This window comes from Ammospiza nelsoni, chromosome 2, assembly GCF_027579445.1.
Source record: "Ammospiza nelsoni isolate bAmmNel1 chromosome 2, bAmmNel1.pri, whole genome shotgun sequence".
NCBI classification, from domain to species: domain Eukaryota; kingdom Metazoa; phylum Chordata; class Aves; order Passeriformes; family Passerellidae; genus Ammospiza; species Ammospiza nelsoni.
In genome coordinates this window covers 81988753-82003073 of record NC_080634.1, presented here as the reverse complement: position 1 = coordinate 82003073, position 14321 = coordinate 81988753, and the positions used below count along the sequence as shown (strand labels likewise).

Sequence of the window (14321 nt, the reverse complement as noted above, 5' to 3'; positions counted from 1 at the left end):
GCGCCTTATTCTTTCCATGTTCCCAGCTATAAATCAAGACATTACCCTAAGAGAAAACTGCAAACAGAGCTACTATTGTCTCAAGAACATAAAATTCTCCTTTCCTGCACAGTTTGATTGAAGTACAAAAAGTTGCAAAGAAGTTACTGTTCATGTTGCTACATCAAAATATCCTATGGACCACAACATAGTCTTTTCACATCCTTTTCTTGAGTAAAATCTTTCCTTATCAATTCATTATACAGAAAAGCTCTTGGGTCTTTCAGCACTAAAAGGAATCCTATTTTTCCTCACTCTTAAGAAAAAGAGGTAACACAAACACAAACATAGGTAGACACTTGCCTCTATTCTAGATCTGAGTAACTATAAAAGATACACTGAGAACACAAAGAACTTTATCAAGTATGCAAGTAACTGCTCTCATGCATCAAGCTAGTCAGACACTGCAAGTCTGTTAGCCTGGAGAAACTCTAAGAGCTCTATGCAATGTAAGCCTCGTTTTATATTAAAACACTAGTCTTACAATATGCTTTAAAATATATTCTAGTTGGTTTTAGGTGTTTTGGCTGTGTTATTTATTGCTTAAGGGTTTGGTTTTTTGGGGGGGAGTAGCTTGTTTTTTTTTTTAATTTTTGGTATTTTTGTTGGAAATACTGTAGAACCATAAAACAAAGCCTATAAACAAGTAGGGCATGAAGTTTCACAATATTCTACACTTAAATCACACTGCTTTATTAATAATTTATTCAGAGAAACACCCACAGCTCTTATGAGACCAGTGCCAGTTTCCATTGTACTCAGTCTCGTATCACCAATCTTGATTGCAAGAATCTGAGCTCCAGGAGCCACACCATTCCGTTCTGGTTCGTCTGGAAAGTATCCAGCTGCAATACTAGCCACATGTGTCCCATGTGCTCCTGTGCAAAGGAAAAGTATGTTTTTTCAGTGGACTTCATTTGTAAGAATTCAATATGCTACAGCTCAATTAATTTTCGCTTATTGAGCTGTAAGCACATAAATCCAGTCAGTGGCCAGTCACCAGTGCTGCTGATACCAAAAGGGTGACAGCGTTCACCAGGAATCAGCAGTGGAGCCAGACCTGTTCAATATTTTTTGATGGTCTGGACAAGAGGATTGAGAGTATCCTCAGTCACTGTGCAGACAGGCTGGGCAGGAGTGCTGATCAGCTGGAGGATAGGAAGGCTCTACAAAGGGATCTGGACAGGCTGGATCAATAGGCTGAGGCTAATTGTATGAGGTTCAACAAATCAAAAAGCTTTTTAAAGAGAGAAAGGAGGCAGCAGGAAGAGAGGAGCAAAGTATTAACTTAATTCCACTAACAAAAGTTACTTTGCAGGCTCAACACTTCCTACTCAAAGTTATGAATACTACACCTGAGACAACTCAGGTAGCAGGCATTAAGACTAGAAAACAGAACTGCACAGAAACACAGAAAGGAACATCTCAAATAAGTTACCATCTATTTAGAAATCTGCTTATGTAGCCCTACTGAGATGGGATATTTTCATGAGGAATGAAGAGCATTTTTCAAAGCAAATGCATGCATACCATCCCAACCACCCAGTCTGCTTCCAAAACAAACCATGATTACTTAAAGAATACTCTAAAACAGGTTCAGAGTGGTTATATATACAGTTATAGTGACATCTGACATAACAAAAAAGTTTGCATAAAGCTAAATTAAAGATCAATAACCATTTTTCTTCATGGGTATTATAATTAAGATTCTTAAAGTAGACAAGTACAAAGGAGAGAAACTAAAAATCAATCATCACTCTACATTTAACAAACATAACAAAGGTTTTTTGAAAGAAGGTTCTCTTTAGTTTAGCTTTTAAGATACACGTGCATGTTAAAGAATACCTAAGTGGGCACATTCTATGTATTCATGCTTATGTACATAAAGTTGACAATATTTCATACAAAAATGTAAGCAAGTTTGGTAATGAGCTATCATTATAGAATTTAGTTCAGGAAATATGAGTATTGATCTTAAAAATCATAATAACAAATGCTGTATTATGACAGCTGCCTCAAGCCATTCCAAGTATCAGAAACAAGACCCAATACAAACTACTGCTTCTCATGATACCTACTTAGCAGTAAAATGTTTTTAAGACTACTTTCATTTACCTCCACTTGTCACAATAGAAAGGAGGTTTCCATCATCATATATATTCACTGAATAATTCAACATCTCAGATGTTCCAAAAGATCCATATTCCTGAGCCTCTTTGTAGGTTCTCAGCACTGTACAGTTAGCTAAGTCACCACTCTCACTTGTATCTATGCAGGCTCTGTTGACAAAAACAAACAAACAAAAAAAGGCAATGTCACAGCTGCTGCAAACTTTTGGTTACCTACCCTTTCCAGCTGAGCACAGCAAAAAGACTTCAAGAAGTTTGGTTCTTTGTTTTTGGTATCTTTAAATAGCTCTTTGAGCAGCTACTTTAAAACTTGGTTGTTTATACTTAAGATTCAGAAACTAAATAAACTTATTTTCAAAACACTACTAAATTCAAATCAATCTGTATTTGAAAAGCAAGAGTATGCAAATTTAGGGAAGTTCAAGGAAGAAATTTTACTAAAGGTAGATGTTCAGTGCTGGTACACAAACATTCAAAGTTTTACTGTTTTGTATGAAGCACATTATCAGTAAAGAAATGTGCCATGTTACATCCTGAAGTCTGTGCACAGACACTTGTTCTGTCTTATTTCACATCACCAATGGATAGTCAAAACAGTTTTATTCTGCTTCAGAAGAAAAACCCCATAAGCTTACACTCATATCCCACTGACTTCAATAAGACTTTATTCTATCCTATCTTCACTTGGCACCAGAATTTTGTCAAGAAATTCAATTAATACAGCACAACTATTTTAAAGCAAAAAATACTTAAAACCCCTATAAAGAGGTTTAAAAGATAAAAGATAACAAGTCTTCAATGCAAGCTATTGTTTTATGTAAAGAACAAGATATTTTAGACAAGTTTAGTAATTTACCTCCAGGTCTCACCGTCATACCACACTACACAATCATATACTGGGCCAGGATCACTGTATTTTTTCTCAAAAGAATTCAACAATTCCACTTGATTTTGAAGTTCTTCCTTTATTAGCTTATTTACCTGATACAGCAAACAAAATTCAATTAGAATATTTCCAAAATTACTACAAGATAGGTAATCCTACATTCTTTTCTAGTGCTATACATTTTTTCCATTACTTTCTCAGGAATATTAGACTATCCTAGGAGTCATAAAAATCTAGAAGTTCAGTGGCTTTCAACAGTGCACTATTTTTTGGCCTATTATGTACAACTACTTCTAATTTCTGTAAATATAACATTTAAAGCCATTATTTTCTTAAAGACTATTAAATGATAAAGTAGTATCTGAGGCATTTCTGGTACTTCATTAAAATAGTACACAGGTTACACAAGAAAGAATATGTTTAGAAAATTCCTTTGAACAGCTTTGAACACAGCAAGCACGGTGGCCTCAAAACATTGCACATTAAATTAAAAACAAAACTTACTGAAAATATCCAACAAATTTCTTGAAGTAATCCTATTTTCATATTTGACACCAACTCTCAAAAGTAAACAACACTAAGCAAACTGAACAACCATGCATAGAAAGACTTATAAAATTAATCAGAAGATACACTGGCAAATTATCTGCCAAAATACTCACAAGTATCTTTCTTTCACTCATCTAATGAAACATTTTAATCCTGTCAACCAGTAACAAATTGTTGCAAAGAACAAGTTCATAAAATTAGTCTTCATGCAAACCTGTGAGGGAGAGCTATGAGCAGCATCAAATTCTTCTTGTTTCCTACAGGCCTCTGCTAGAGCCAGCCTGTGAACAGGATCCCAGAGCTTTTCCTTGCGCTCTTTCTGCAAAATAAAATCAGAGGTTCCTCAACATGCTAAGAAATATATGTCAAAGTATGAAGTCTATAAAGATAACTTGAAAATTCTGATTTGAGACAATGGCTAAAAATAGTATACAATAGTATAAATAAGCATAAATTGCCATACAACTTAAAAAAAAGGGCTGTCAGTAATTTCTGTACTTCTAGCCTCAATGGACCATTGTGAGGAGGATTTCCTAGCCATCCACCTGTTGCTCTGAAAAAATCACAGAAGAAATGGAATCAGTAAAAATCAGAGAGAATACCATTTAAGTGCTGGTTAGCAATCCAAGTATGTTAGCAAACCACATGCTGTAGTGTTCTAACAAAATTAAGAAACAGAACTGTAAAATATGACTATATACCAGAAAGAAAAGATAATTCATCCTTACCTGAATCCTCTCCTTAAGAGCTTTAGGATAGATATCATAACCATTTTTTATGCCAATGTGATATTTGCCTGAAGGATTTACCCAGTTTGCTGGAATCTACAGAAAAGTACATTTAGAAATAGGTTAACTAATGGCATTAAAAGAAATCCTCAAACAAAAAACCCCAACACTGTGTAAGACAGATTAGCAGAACAAACCTGCACATACTGCCAATTTAATTCTCTGTCTCCATAACAGTAACTACTGCACTGTTCCAACAACATGACATGGCATTTTCAATCCAGCTCCCAAAAAATCAGTATCAGTTTATGTGACACTGCCATTGAACATCTTTAAGCATTAGTTGTTCTGATAGTCTATTTTTAAAACACAAAGCCCCAGCTTTACTGAATTTGCTGGGTGTGGGGAAATAACAGTACTGTAAGTGAAACCTAACATGAGCAAGTATGGTTGGAAGCCATGACAAACATCTGAATATCTCATTTCACAACTTCATGCAATTTAGACTCTGTATATCAGGATCTGCTCATCCTAGTAACAAAAAGTCAAAGAGCAACAGATTTAGCCTAACAATCATCTTCTGTGCAAAATTAGGAAAAAGCTGACAGTATGGAGAGATCCAAAGATGTGATGCCCCCATATCACATCATCAATCCCATCAGGAAATCAAGAACATGTTAGCAACATCAGTTCTGTGTACTCAAGATCTCTACTAGACTGTGTCCTTTCTGGAAACCCTACAGCATTTCTGCTATGCATAGTGAGAATTCAGTGAGTCTACAACTAGGTCCTCACAGATTTTTCAGTCTCTAAATCGATTCACTATGAGCTTAACACAATTCCTCTTGTAGCTCATTCAAATGTGGAAAATACTAGCACTTTTAAAAACACCACTGTGTCTGATATTTTAAAAACACATTAGCACATTTTCTTCAGCCAATTTCCAAAGCTGTATCAGATACTGGTTTGAACAAATAATTAAATTATTATCAGGCCCCCAAAAAAGCCCTGTACACACCCGTATTCAGCTAAGGAATAAATTAGAGATAAAGACATACAAAAAGTGTAAAACACACTAAGCAATCTACATGAAGATGAGCAAATGCAGCATTAGGTTTGGGTAAGATGTGGCTAGCTGGTTTCAGTTGGGCTAGGGTTGATTTTCTTTACAGTCGCTGATATGGGGCTGTTTTGGATTTGTGCTGAACACTCTTAATAACTCAGGAATGTTTTAGCTGCTGCTGGACACTGCTTGCACAGAGTCAAGGCTTTTTCTCTCACCCATCCCAAACAGTGAGCAGGCTGGAGATGCACAAGGATTTGGGAGGGGACATAGCTGGGACAACTGATCCCAACCTGACCACAGGGATACTTCATACCATACAGCATCACGATCAGCATATAAAGCCAGGGAGAGAAGAAAGAAGGGGAGTCATTAAGAGTGATGGCATTTATATTCAAGTCACAATTTGTGTGGAGTCCAGCTTTCCTGGAGATGGCTGAACACCTGCCTGCCCATGGGAAGTGGTGAATGGACCCCTTGTTTTCCTTTGCTTGCGTGCAAGACTTTTGTTTTATCTATTCAACTGTCTTTATCTCAACATGTAAGTTTTTTTCAATTTCACCTTTCGGATTCTCTTCTCCCCATATTGCCTGGGGAAGGCTGAGTGAGCAGTTCTATGGTGCTTAGCTGCCAGCCAGATTTAAACCACAACATCTGGTTAAAAGGAAATAAGTTTTGTAAAAACCAAAACAGGTGCTAAATTTGCTGTTAACCAAAGAAGATGATGTCCAGTGGTGTCTCCGTACCACCAAATACTCACCTTTAAAGTTCTTCCAGAAAGACCAGTAATTTCTCCATCTTTAGGTTCTGCAATGGTACATGTAGTTACATCACCACTGCCCGTAGTGTCAATGATATCAATTATCTTCGGTTTCCCATCAGTTGTAATCTGAAAATATGAGCACAGAAAAATTGGGAAATGTACTTGATTAGTACTTTAGCACACAAACCAGGAACATTTTGTTGTTAAAAATATCAACTAGCTTTTTCAGACACCCAACCTTTAATTGAAGGACATAAAAGCAACTTGAACTCAAAATAAATTTTCAAATAACTAAGAACAACATGTACCTCTTTCTGGTTCATACAAATCCACTCCTAATTCTAATAAGGATTTAGAAGAGAAAAAAGTGAAAACACTATCAACAAAGCACAGGCAGCCTCAATTTAAAACCAAGCCTAAATTTGCAAAAAAGCTATTTGCAAGAACTACTATTTGTTGTCATATCATTTGCTGCGTTGCTTGTGACCCCTCATTCTGGACAAATTTTATCGTAATGAATGCACAAGTAAGAAAATGACAGGTGCTGAAGTACAAGCTCTCACAAACTGGAATCTCTTAACTCAGCATAAAGGAACCTAAAAAGGGAAAAGTTACTATTACCTTATTTGTCCTCTTTCAAAGATTCTGCTTTGTGTTTTAATTCATTTGTACTGTTAGCAGCTACAGCTATATACACCTAATACTTCTACAAGGAGTCTGGAAAGATGTTATAGCAGCCTCCCAGCACCTAAAAAGGGCCTATAAGAAACATGGAAGCAATTTTTTACATGGCACAGGCAGTGATAGGACAAGGAAGAATGGCTTTAAACTAAAGGAGACTGTCAGACCAGTTTTAAGGAAGAAATTTTTCACTGTAAGAACAGTGAAACACTGGAACAGGTTGCCAGGTGGATGCCCCATCCACCTGGAAACATTCAAGGTCAGGTTGGATGGGGTTCTGAGCAATCCGACGTAGTTGAAGATGTCCCTGCTCCTTGAAGGGAGGTTGGAATAGACAGCCTTTCAAGGTCCCTTCCAACCCAAACCATTCTATGATTCTATGAATTGATCATACAAACATATTTTTACAGTTCTGTATTAAAGACTGATTACAAAAAGAAGATATCAATCATCTTCCTAGTATTTTCTATACATTAACTACACTGAAAGTGAAAAGAGCTTCATATTCAGAAAAGCAGCAACATTTGTTGTTTTCTACCATTTAAATATATGGTATTTTTGCCTTTATTCTCTATCAGTAATTTTGATGTTAGATATAATATATGGAAGGTTATTTTGTTGCAATAATGCTCCAAATTGTGAATACTGCTACTGGAAGCTACCAACACATTCAAACTGTTTCATAAAAGTCACTCTGCTGCTGCCAAAAGGACAAGAGTCAGGTTCTTATCACATCTCGGCAAACAAGGATACATACTTACATGGTCTCAAATTCACGGCTTAAAAAAAAAAAAGCAACAAACAAAAACCCAACCAAAGCCCATACAATCCAAAAAAAAAATCTCCTAGGAACTCAACAACAAAAAACCAACCCAAACAAGTAACAAGCAACACCTCCAATGAAAATAGGCTTAAACAGCTTAAAAAAATAAAAAAAATTAACCCCAAATATTCCAAACCCATAGCAACCATAAAAACAGCATCAATTTCATTTCCCAGAAGGTAACAAATACTGCTTTTGAATAAGCTTGCTAGGGAAGAACTTTAATGACAGAAACCAACACTCCACTCTGTTCACAGAAATTCAAGTTCACTGGAGAAAATCTTAAGAGCATCTTAACCTGGTAAAACATCAACCAATCCATAGTTACGTAGTAGTGAAAATTTACTTGGGGAGCAGTGTGTAGGCACTAAACCATACACTTTTCAAGCATTTGTAATTAATGTCTTCAATGCTGGCCACAATTCACACAAAAGTCAAGAGCCGCTCCAATACTAAAACAACTGCAAACCAATCCTGACATTAGCAGCACTTGACACTTTTCAGTATGCCTCTACTCAAAGTCAACTATTCAGTGATCAAAGTACAAGAAAACAGGAATGAAAATGTAATCCAAGGTGACTTGCTTGAAGGAGGCAAGTTATACAGCAACAGGTGGCCAGAACACAGATTTATGCTGCAGCAAGCTTGAATAGTTTTAGGAGTTGTTTCCTAGCCCGAAAAACAAGGTGCACCTCCTACACTCTATGGCTCTCTGCCTCCTAGCTGAAACCCAGCAGGCCCATACATGCACTTGAGTTTGTACTGTCAGAACCAAGAAATCAGAGTCTTTCAGTCAGACACAAGAAACTGAGAGTTTCAGCTGGTGTAAGGCTCAATTCCTAAGAGCCGCAATCCAGACAGGTTCAGGGTAACTCAGTGCAAGTAACCGATACGGCGGCTCCTGCTACCACGAGCGGCCCTTCGGCACGCTGCCCACCAGCAGCAACGCCAGAGGGAAACTCAAGAGTTCAGCTCAGTTTGCCTTTGCAAATCTTGCCATTCTGAGTTTAAAATTATAATAAAAATAATCAAGTGACTTTGATCAATTCCCTCATGTGAACAGAAGAGTCCTGAAACAATGAATTGATCACAGACAGAATGTACATTCTAGTACCTTTTGCATTAGAGTTTTAAAAAAATTATTTTTATACAATTAAAAATATTTTATACTGTGTTTAGAAAAAATATCCCCAATCTTGTCTTAATTATTATGGCTTGCCTATAGGCATTTAAAAAACAAATCAGTAGTTTAAAACTACTTTGCTGTTTATACGTTTCTGCTTGAAGTTTTAAAATCCTGTGTACATGTTAGTTCTGACTTTGTAAAGCAGATAAATTAGTAAACTGAGAACACTAAAATTAATCTGTGTGCATAATCCTGGCAACTCATACAGGTTATAATAGAAGTAGAAGAGCACCAGTATCTTTGACAATCACAACACAAGAAAAAGGAAAGCCAGATGCATTTTAGCATGTTTTTGCCAGCCCATTGACTCCAACTGTAAGCTACTGCAGACACAAGAGATGAACAAGTTCTTCAGCACTTTGGTCATGGGACAGCTGATCATCATTATCACAAACAAAATAATTTCCAAGCAATTTTTTTAACTCAGTGCTGAAAAGCAAGTAAAACAAAACTAGCTGCTACGGCTAAAAAGCTGTCACATAAAAGCACAAGTTAATGTTAGTAAATAATAATTCCAAATGCCACTTTACAAAATAAATAAATTTGCAAGAAGCAAAATGAACTGACTTATCTATCATGAAACAAAAGAAGCCCCAATAGGAACAGGGAAAGGACAGGGTGGGGCTGAGCAAAGACTATACCTATACAATCACAACACTCCATTAAATGCATCTAAAATTTCATCAGTCACTCTGCCTTAATGAGAATTACAAACATTGACTTGGCAGACAGCAGGAAATACATTCTACCAAGAGAACTGAAAGAGGGCAAAACTCACATGAAAGAAGCATACAAACTAAACCTTACAGTTGGTGTCAACTGGTGGAAAAGCAAGGGAAGAAGCAGTGAAAGAAATTCCCTAGAAGGCACTGGTTCCAAAGATTCATAAAGAAAAGGAAAGTAAGTACAAGCTAGAATAACATTTTATGTATCAAAGAAAGCCAATCAACAGACAACAGATCTAAGAAGGTTTTGTTAACTATTCTCTCTATAGCAGCAAGCGTCCAGGGAAGAACAGAAACATAATGATATTTCCCTGTTAAACTCTGTTCCCAGATCTTTCTGTCCCTCAGAAAGAAAACAAACAGTGCTATCAATGTTTACAAACCAAGTCACAGAATCAACAAGCAAAGAACCCTACCTAGGAATGAAACATTATGCAGCAGCTAAGAAATTAACTGTTTTGTTTTGATTAAGAACTCCACTATATCCAAATCACAGTAGCTCATTTTAGCTTGTAATAATCATTGTCATTAACCAGAACTCTAACTTGTAATATCAATTAACCTTGCTACAGGTTAGCAACTGATTCAACATCTTATAGATCTAAGTCTATGCCAGGCCAGGAACTGACAAGAAGACTGACAGTAAGAAAAAGCAGCAGCAGGAAAGATGGGTGTAAAAAAAAATTTCAAAAATTGTCCCAAGGTTAGAAACTACTTCTTGCAGTACAGCTATGCTGTGTCACTGCCTATGCCCGGGACACTGATTCATTGCACTGAGCCAAAATGTAAACTGGCAAATGCTCCAGAGAGTGAGAACATTCTTTTGCTGAAGAAACACCTACAAAGCTATTCTGGACTGGGTGCTGCCTATGCCTCCTTTATAACTCCCTGTGCAGTAAGTCTCCCCTAGCTGTACTTTAGCAAGCCCCTTAAGCCAGGTCTATTAAGTGGGCAGTGTGAAAAGATCACACAACTTCTTTTTTCTGACAACCCTGCCAACTTACTCTCACCCACTGCAACATGAATTACACATCCTGCTCTTCAAATCTTTTACTTCTTCTACAAATCTTTTACTGCATTACCCAAAATTTTATCCTGTGTGTAAAGAAAGAAAGTTGGAGAAAACTGATATGGTCAACACAGAGGTCATGATGCTTCATAAATACCCCTTATGAGCCTTGGGTTACCTATATCAAAACAAAGCTTCTCACTACAGCCAATAAATTCATACCAGGGTTTTGTGGTTGTTGTTGACCACTACTCATTCATAACCTCTAAAAACTTAGATGTTTTTGCTTTTATATGTGAAACTTCAGAACTATGCACATCATTCAATTTATATTCACACCTTCCTAATTGTCTTCCATTACTTTCTGCTCTGCCCATGGTATTACCATGATTTCCTTTTGGCTAGCTTTCATTAAGATTTCCAATTACTCTTCCACTCACCCGCAACTTCTTACCAAAAGCATCAGCTTCATTTCAGCTTAAATCAACAGAAGTGACACCTGGCCACTCCTTCCCTCCATCCAACCTGTCCTCTTAACTCATCCTCTAGTTGAACTGCATCCCATAAGGAGTCATTTCAGAACACGGAACTAATGATCTGCCAGGGTCAGGTCCCTGAATGAGGTCACTTAGGAGTTAATTCCACACCAAAGAAAGGATGGAAACCAACACAAGCCCTGCTTAGTCAAAACAAAACATAACAAAGGATTCAGCGTCCAAGTGAGTTGCATACAACTCCGAATCATTCTTCCACGGACTCTTATGCCATCACTCAGACATAACATGTTAACAAAAAATCTAAAGCAGCAGTGACACAAAGGGCCACATGCAAACTTAGAAGATAAAGAAATGTTAAGAGACAAAGGTTACAAGAAATAAGTGCTGAGAAATGCCCAAACTGACATCACACACAGAAATTTACAAAACCGACAGAGACATAAAGTTGGCAGATCAAAAAAAAGCTGGCAGAATCAAATTTGATACAGACTGTTATTGCAATAAAACGCACGAGAAATATAAAGAGAAAGACGGGTATGCAAATTGTGCCATAAATACACTTTTCATGTAAAACACCTAGGCGGCTGTGCGTAGCCTGGAGCTACCTACTGCCGAAGTAACGCAGGTTTAACCAAAACACAAAGCGTTCTTTTATAATGAGCCCTGCGAGAGAAGGCAGCCCCGGAGATCCAAGCCGTGGCACGGCTGCGGACGGCTGGGCAAGGAGCAGGATCCGCACAGCAGCAGCCCCGGGGGTGACCGGTGCGGATGCCCGGCCACGGCATCTCCCCGCCCTCCCGCACCCGAGCCCCGCTCACGCGTGCGGGGCGGGAACCGAGAGCGAACACAAGCCACGAGCCCCCGGGACAGGGATAGGGACAGTCCCCGGGACAGGGACAGTCCCCCGGACAGCCCTCCGGGGCCTCCCCCGCTCTCTCCGCCGCTGCCTCGGGCCGCCCGAGTGCCATGGCCGGCCCCGTACTCGTCCCCGTCCTGCCGGGGTCGCTGCGGTAGGACCCGGGAGCTCCTTGAGAGCCAGGGCCGTGACTCAGGGCCGCCGCCGCCCCGCTCTACCTGCATGCCAGGCGCCCCGGGGTCCACGCCGGTGTCCAGCACGGCTAGCAGCACCCCCCGCCCGTCGAAGTCGGGGAAGCGGGCGAGGAACGCGGCGGCGCCGGTCTCCTTCTTGGGCAGGAGCCCGTGGAACGGGAACGGCTCCTCGGCGGCGGCCGCCATGGCGCGAGACCGGGGCGCGGGGCCGGCGGGGACAGGCTGCGAGAGGCCACGGGAGGGCGGCGCATGCGCGGTGCCGCCCCACCAGCCCGCGGGAACGCGCACCCCCTGGCGGCCCGCGGCGCGAGCGGCACCGGAGCTAAACTGACCAATAGGGCGCCGAGGCGGGCGGGGCCTGCTGGGCAGACAGCCAATCACGGGAGGGACGCGTTCCACGCGCCGGGGCTGTGGCGGCCACGTACGGCGGCGGCGGGAGCCGAGGGCACCTTCGGTCGCCGGGCCCGCCCCGCCCCGCCCCGCCCCGCCCCGCCCCGGGGCTGCCGGCCGGCCGCAGGCTGCGGCTTCGGACCCTGCCCGCGGCTGTGCGAGGGTCTCCGGCGTCCTCCTAATCGCAAACGGAATCACGGAATCACTTAGATTGGAAAAGACAGCTGAGATCATTAAGTTCAAGCTATGACCGAACGCCGTGTCAACTGAGTGTCAACCGAGTGTCAACCACACCACGGTACTGAGTGCCAAGTCCAGCCTGTCCTTAAACACCTCCAGGGACGGTGACTCCACCATCTCTCCGGGCAGCCCATTCCAATATCTAATCTCGCTTTCTATGACGAATTTCTCCCTGGTGTCCAAACTGAACCTCTGGCACACGTCTTGAGGCCATTTCCTCTCAGGCCGTCACTTGCTGCCTGGGGGAAGAGGCCGACCCCCACCCGGCTGCACCCTCCTGTCAGGTGGTTGTAGAGAGCAGGGAGGTCTCCTCTGAGCCTCCTTTACTCAAATAACTGATGCGCAAACATTTACTTAGTCATGTTTTTTTCTTCTTCTTTTTCTGCTGATTCATTGTTCAGCATAAGTAGGTTCCACGGTGGCAGTACCAGTGCAACTATTTAGCAAAGAGCAGAAAAAAACCGCAAAACCAAAAACCAACCAACCAGCAAACCCCAAACTAACCCCCAACCACATAAAAACAGATAAACAAACAAACAAATCAAGGAAACCCACAAAAACTCCAACAAAACAGCTCCAACAAAAACAACAACAAACAAACCCGAAAGACTACATAAAGGGGGAAAAAACCCATCAAACCAAAAAGACTACCTAAAGGCTACATTAAAAGTTTCGCTGCAGTTGTTAAGGGAAAATCTCAACTTTGAACAGAGATCAGAGGTTTCAAAGGTATTTTTCTAGCTTTCATGCTTACATACAAGTTTGCAAAAGAACCTGAACTATGGAGTACCAGAAACACAGAGAATGTCTTTTGGAAAGATGCCTTTGTAGTGTCTGACGTGCTCCTTCAGCCATTTTAGCTGGTAATAAGTGTAAACCTTGTTGATTTCTGGGGGATCACTTTGCTTTCTTCAGGCAAGTTTCTATTTAGAGTCACCTTGGGAGACAAAGGTGTTTGTGAGTTCACTGTAAAGCAATGGAGACATTGACTTCTGAGAGTTCCTCTGTTTGTGTATTTTTTGTTTCACAGGTCTGATGAGATTATTATTGAACATTTGTCAGACATTAATAGTCATTGAAGTGGAGCTGGCATTTGTTCCTTCTCTAGAAGAAGTGGGAGAGGGTTGCTAGCAAATAGGGGTACTTCATTTTTTTCCCCATTTTTTCAGCTACCATCATGTGATTTTTACGCTAGTACTGAAATAAATCTGAAAAGCACTGCCTTAAAAATACACAGTATTAAAAAAGTGAAAGCTGTACCGTATGAATGTAGCATGTAACTCAATCTGCTTCCCACTTTGGTTTTCAATCATAAGTCAAAATTTTACATTTTGATGTCTAGATACCATGTGCTTAAGTTTTTTAGAATGCTGATGGTGTCTGCCATAATCAGATTTTTTTAAAATTACATAAAACTTTGACTGATCTTACTACAGTGGAGAGAATTATTCTGACAGGATGGTTGTTCACTTGTTTAATATCTAATTCACTGTTCATTTGAGTTTAGTTTTCCTTCTGTTTTTCATTGCTAGTGCATCTCAGTGGGAGAAGCTTGTATTTCTG

At 40.1% G+C, this 14321-nt stretch overlaps 1 protein-coding gene across 2 annotated transcripts in view; it reads right to left on the bottom strand.

Moving 5' to 3' along the window:
- TPP2 (tripeptidyl peptidase 2) overlaps positions 1-12354 on the bottom strand; it is a 49687-nt gene extending 37333 nt beyond the window's left edge. For both annotated transcript variants that reach the window (XM_059493368.1, XM_059493369.1), the window contains exons 1-7: positions 12153-12354; positions 6155-6283; positions 4332-4427; positions 3818-3922; positions 3025-3149; positions 2155-2318; positions 763-917 (exon numbers count right to left, since the gene is read on the bottom strand). In XM_059493368.1, the coding sequence (XP_059349351.1) occupies positions 763-917; positions 2155-2318; positions 3025-3149; positions 3818-3922; positions 4332-4427; positions 6155-6283; positions 12153-12314 (936 nt within the window). In that variant the 5' untranslated portion in view covers positions 12315-12354. The remainder of the gene's footprint in view (positions 1-762; positions 918-2154; positions 2319-3024; positions 3150-3817; positions 3923-4331; positions 4428-6154; positions 6284-12152) is intronic.
- Positions 12355-14321: the final 1967 nt, after the last annotated feature.